The sequence below is a fragment of the Austrofundulus limnaeus genome, unplaced genomic scaffold, assembly GCF_001266775.1.
Source record: "Austrofundulus limnaeus strain Quisiro unplaced genomic scaffold, Austrofundulus_limnaeus-1.0 Scaffold148, whole genome shotgun sequence".
Taxonomy (NCBI): Eukaryota; Metazoa; Chordata; class Actinopteri; order Cyprinodontiformes; family Rivulidae; genus Austrofundulus; species Austrofundulus limnaeus.
In genome coordinates this window covers 1,116,850-1,122,547 of record NW_013952550.1, presented here as the reverse complement: position 1 = coordinate 1,122,547, position 5,698 = coordinate 1,116,850, and the positions used below count along the sequence as shown (strand labels likewise).

The 5,698-nt window shown below is 38.8% G+C and overlaps 1 protein-coding gene across 1 annotated transcript in view; it reads left to right on the top strand.

Annotated features, from left to right (window-relative positions):
* Nucleotides 1–3,857, top strand: part of smg9 (SMG9 nonsense mediated mRNA decay factor) — an 8,807-nt gene extending 4,950 nt beyond the window's left edge. Inside the window, exons 9-13 of the mRNA XM_014016616.1 lie at nucleotides 876–982; nucleotides 1,078–1,185; nucleotides 1,570–1,695; nucleotides 1,780–1,924; nucleotides 3,371–3,857. Of these exons, the coding sequence (XP_013872070.1) occupies nucleotides 876–982; nucleotides 1,078–1,185; nucleotides 1,570–1,695; nucleotides 1,780–1,924; nucleotides 3,371–3,449 (565 nt within the window). The 3' untranslated portion in view covers nucleotides 3,450–3,857. The remainder of the gene's footprint in view (nucleotides 1–875; nucleotides 983–1,077; nucleotides 1,186–1,569; nucleotides 1,696–1,779; nucleotides 1,925–3,370) is intronic.
* Nucleotides 3,858–5,698: the final 1,841 nt, after the last annotated feature.

The following is a 5,698-nucleotide window of genomic DNA, read 5'->3' as shown; positions in this document are numbered from 1 at the left end:
ATATATAATTTATTGGAACTAAGCTGGAAAAATAAATATGAAATATGAAACATGAAAGTCAATTAAATTATAAAAATGAGGTAAAGTTCTCCTTTTTAATTTATTTGATGCATTTTAAATGCATTTATTAATTTAAATGTTCATTTATCTGTTTATGATTTTATTTCTAATTATGTCAGTGTCGGTCCTCCATACTGCAGAACTTGGAAGAGGTAGTTCAGTGACTGAATCAGGTGTGTTGGAGCAGGGAAAAATGTAAAACATGTAGGGCTGCKKCTCTCGAGGACCATGATTGCCCACCCCTGGTCTAGCATGTGCAGACTTTATATTCAGCTTCAACCGGCCCAGGAATCTGATCTTCTWATATTCGCTTTGAATTATAGGAAATGAGTAACTCGATTTTGCTGATACTTTGTGTGCTAAACTCAGCTCAAGTTGGCAGTGGTGTCCAAAGTCAATTTTACCCATAAACGTGCTTRAATTGAAAGGGTTCAGCAGCACATTTTCAGTGTTATGATTCAGCTAAAACTTTAAATATACTGTGATGTTCAGTAATACTTTTGCTTAGTCCAATTTCTTATCCTTATTAAAATAACTTATATTTGCTTTTTTTAAAAAGGCCTAGGGAACTACAGACAGAAAACAGCCTTTAKGCTAATTCTGGTTTTTTGAACTTGTGAATTGTTGTGTTTTATTAAATTGCACTGTCCCATTTTCAAATAAACCAATCAAATTCACACGTGTGATGGAAAACATGCAGAGTTGTTACAAAGAGAGAGCGTTATAACCCATTTAACACAGATTTGGCCACAATTTGACCTCTGAACATTATATTGACGTAACTGTATGTTGTGTGTTGTTATGTTTGTTGACAGATTTCTTCAAACTGCTGAGATGCTGAAACCTTCCACTCCGTCTGCGAGCCACGACAGCACCGGCTCTTCAGGCAGCGATGACGGAGCAGAGTACTACCCTCATATAGGTGTCTGTTTTTATAAGGAAAACAAGTCCAGTTTAATTATACTTATTTTAGCCTCTGTTCATCTTTAAATCTTTTGTTCTCCCACTGTTGCCCAGTTTTTGTCCAGAATAAAGCCAGACGGGAGGATTTCTGTCCAAGAAATCTGAAGAACATGTATATGGTGGTGGACAAACTAATGGCACACTCTCATCTTAAATACAAAGGTGCAAAACTGTTAAATTGATGTCTTCAAATCCCATTTCGTTTATACGAGGAAATCCTTTTTAATGTCTTAGTTTAGTCTGAATAGTGACATTTTAGAGTAGTTTAGCACAATAGTGAAGATGTGAATGAAGTTATTTCAACATGTGGGCGTTAACTGCGCACATTAATCATCATGTGAACTTTGCTGCTAAAAGATTTCAATTACAAGTTTTTGTCAAAGCAGTTATTGTTCAAGCTGAATATAAATCTTAACATTTTTTTATTATAAGCACTTTGACATGTTACAACAAATTAACAGAAAATAAATGTTTATGAATTTGTCAGCTAACCTAAAGTCTTGAACACAAATGGCTTTAGCCAATAAAATGTGKTTTGTTTCCCAGGAACGTTGTCCATATTGGACAGCAACATCTTCCCAGGCCTCGGACAGGAATACCTGGATCCTGAAGTCAACATGTTTCTGCTTCCAGTCCAGGAAAAYGATCGAGAAGAGAATCTGAACAAAGCAGGTTGTGGCGAACTTGCATTACTATTATGAAACCAAGCCTCTTATTTATTGCGTCTAACCTCCTGTTTTTGTTGGTGGCGTTTAGGCTCAGGGACGTACCCGCTGTTCTCTCTACTGCCGGGGTACAGAGGACACCCCACCTTTTCCACCATGATCTCCAAACTGCGCAGCCAAATGCTCGCCATGCCCCGCTGTCAGCTGTCACACACCATTCTCACTGAGAAAAACTGGTAACTATCTCACGTGACAGCATGGAGTTTCACTTTAGAATAGCACTAATCTTGGTTCTAAACCATTTTTCAAAAGCAACTTCGGTGTTCAAGTAAAAAAAAAACATCTTAGAACACCAGTTCTAAAAATATATGATGTTTACAATTTATCTAAATATTAAAAAAATTCATTTTAACACTTCCATACGTTTTTTTTTATTGCATCTACATATACAGTAGTATACAGTGGTGACATGAATTTAATTTGTTCTGCAGTGGAGTTGTAACTCAAATTGCAAGTATGTCAAATCAATTTTCACTTTAGAAATGCTTTGAAATGCCATTAATATGTTCCTGAAACTGTACTTCCATGTATGAATTAGAAGAGAAAGAACAGAAATATGCCTTATCTTTACTTGCTACTGGCAAATAAAAGCATGGCAGATATTATAGGCAGGAGTGTCATAAAAAAGTTTTTTTTCCCCCAAATTAATATATTTATCACAGGAATTCTTCAAATTAAATCTTATGCTGCGTTCACACCGAACGCGATTTCAGCTTCAAAATCGCAGCCAACGCTGAAGTTGGTCGCTTGTGCACTTTGAGGTCAGACGCAGGTCAGCTCTTGAAGCGCTGCACGGCAAGAGCCTCCCCGCCCCTCCCTCCTCTGTCGGGCTCTGTTTAATGTCGGACGAGGAAGTGGCTTTGCTTTATTTACAGAGAGCAAGAGCATGTCACGTTCATCAGATAATTAATTCATAATTAATTCACCAGATAATTCAGAGTAGAGGCTCACAGCTCGCTTTCAGGACTATTTTTCCAGTCTGATGAGTCGCTGCCACGCATTGATGCGGATCAGGACACCGACTGCAGGCACTCGACTTCAGCTAAAGAGCTCCTCTCCATCTGTTTCAGGTTAGTGGACATCATTCAGTAAACTGTCCCGTCGGGAAATATGTCGCTACGTCACACAGTGGAGTCTCTCTGATTGGTTGAYGCGGCGCGTCGAGCTGCAAAAGTTCAGATTTTCTAACTTCAGCGATTTGCGCCTCAGCGCGTCGAACGCTCAGATCGTTCAAATCGCGCTGCTCTAATCGCGCTTGAGGCGCCGCAGCATTTCCCGACGCTGCTTGAAGCGCGTCCACCATAGACTTTGTATGTAAACCTGATGCTCCTGATGCTGAAATCGCGTTTGGTGTGAACGCACCATAAGTCAGGAGAAAAAATTCTCACTGTTATACAGTGAAAGAAACATGTTAATATTGAGGCTGTTGCTGCTGTTGGGAGTAACACATGATGCCATGTGCTAACAAGTTACTGAGGTCTTTGTTGGAAACTTTAACAAGCTAGTTGACGAGCGATAAGCACTCCTCAAAGGAATGTTGTTCCTTTACTTTCCTGTCAGACAGCGTGGACATTTGGAGCTTCTTTCCTCCCAGATTTACGTTTCTCTTCTCTTTGTTGCAGGTTTCATTATGCAGCTCGAATCTGGGATGGTGTGAAAAAGTCCTCTGCACTCTCTGAGTACAGTCGCCTCCTCAGTTAGCATCTTGGTTGAAACTTTGTTCAAACAGCAGCATTTCACATCTAAATGTTACAGTAACAGAACAAGAATATTTGCCACTTAAAGGACACGTTGAAACAAAATTCAAGGGTAATTCCTGTGTTTTTTTTTTCAACATTCGCTCTATTGGAAAAGTTGTAAAAGTTTGCCATTATAAAACCTGATGCCTTTTGAACAGTGTTGAAGAGTTGAGAGTAAAAGTTAAGAAAATCAGCTTTTTGTGTGTAAAAATATGTTTGAAAAATGTTTATTTGTTAAAACATTGTGAAGAAAACATCTAAACACTATGTGCACCTCATGGTTTGAGATGTAAGGTGTTTCTAAGTTATGTCCTCTTATTTGTAAAAGTATGTTTTTTTGTCATTTTATAATAAAATGAAAAAAAAATGAGTACAGTTTTTATTTTGTCAAAACGTTTCTAGATGTATAACTAGAAAGAGAATGGGAAGCATGAAGTTGAAGCCACGCAGAAAGAGAGCCCCCTAAAGGCTGGCTGCAGTCCAGTTTTTAAATCCCGCCCCTCCATGTGAAAGAATGGGAAATTTTTCTGACAAAAAAATTAATACATTGCAGATAATCTCTTTCTAGTTTTTGCTTGTTGATTTACATGGTCAAATATGTATTGTTTTAAATATGTTTAGTTTTCATTAGTTATTTTACGCAAAAAAAAATTACTTCATAATAAGTCAGCAAGTTGGTGCGTGTAAAACATGGAAGCAGCCAAAAAAAAAAGACTTTGATTTCAATTTTGCACAAAAGATTCATACGGGCGGCTGTGGTGTAGTGGTAGAGCAGCYGGCTTGGGACCCRAAAGTCTTAGGTTCGACTCCCCGCCATACCCACATGTCGTGGTGTCCTTGAGCAAGACACCTAACCCTCACTGCTCCCCGGGCGCCTCACAAAGCTGCCCGCTGCTCCACTTGGGTGTGGATGGGTTAAATGCAGAGCACAATTTCGTCATTGAATGGAAACATACACTGATGACAAATAAATCACCTTTACTTTACTATCCATCTTTATTTGTTGATGTTTAAGTCAGAAAAAACTGTTCCATTAATGATTATGCAAAGGTTTGGTCTTTATTACAGCTGGCCCCATCTGGATGTGACACAGGTCTCGACAAAAAAGGAAAAGGAACATGTTCCTGCTAATAATAAGCACAACTCAGAAATAAGGGAAAAACATCCACAAACTAAATGTCATATTTATGATTTTGACTTTTAGGAAACCCYTCCCCCAATGAGTTGTAGGCTCCACAAAGACCAATATGGTGAAAATCAAATGTCAACTGGATATTTTTGAGGTGTGTTGCTTAATTCTGGGAGCTGTGGTGACATCATCGAATGGTAAATGATACAACAGCTCCAAAAAAGAAAAATACCTGTTTGGGATCCAGATTTACAATTTTAAAATACTAATTTATTACATGGACTGACCATGGGGGGTATTTAACCTATAGAGTTAGCAAAAGCATTGCATGAACCAGTGGACGGAACCTAAAGGAAGTAATCAGAAGTTGTGTATCTACAACTGATTAATATTTGAAATCAATRCAACAGGTCTGTTGATATCCAACATCTATGGTCATGAGGTTTGAGTCACGATTAAAGGAATGAGATCCAGATAAGCGGCTAGAGATCAACTTCCTTTGTAGGGCTGTCAGGCTTAATAGGACAGTTTATTCACRTTAAAAAGTAGTCATTTGAGGTGGTTCAGGCATCTGATTAGGATGCCTTCCTTCTGAAGTTTTCCAGTCATGTTCCACAGAGAAGAGACCCCGGGGCAGACCCAGAACTTGCTGAAAGGATTATGTCCTCTCTGGCCTGGGAATGCCTTGGGATTTCACACAGGAAGGAGGTAGATGGGAAGTTTCTGATGGGGTACTGCTGAAAAGTGAGTGAAACACTAGGAGAAAAAAATAGTTCCGGTAGGTTTCAACGTTTTTTGTGGGCAGGGTCTGTGCAGGATGGACAACGGAGTGGTCTGAGGCTGAGGGGCAAACCCCACTTGTGAAGAGCTAATACAGTCGGAACACTGGAAGGTTCAACTCATCGGTCCACAAAATGAATTTCTTCATTCTGGTTSTTGGAATTTGGCTTCTCCCAAAAGGCAAGTTTCTCATTTTGTTTATTATTATTTCTATTTAATTTTTTTTATTTTTCATTTATTTGTACGATTTACTCATTCAAAAAGAACCACTCAGTTCAAGTCAGAGTACCTGTTAACCTGCA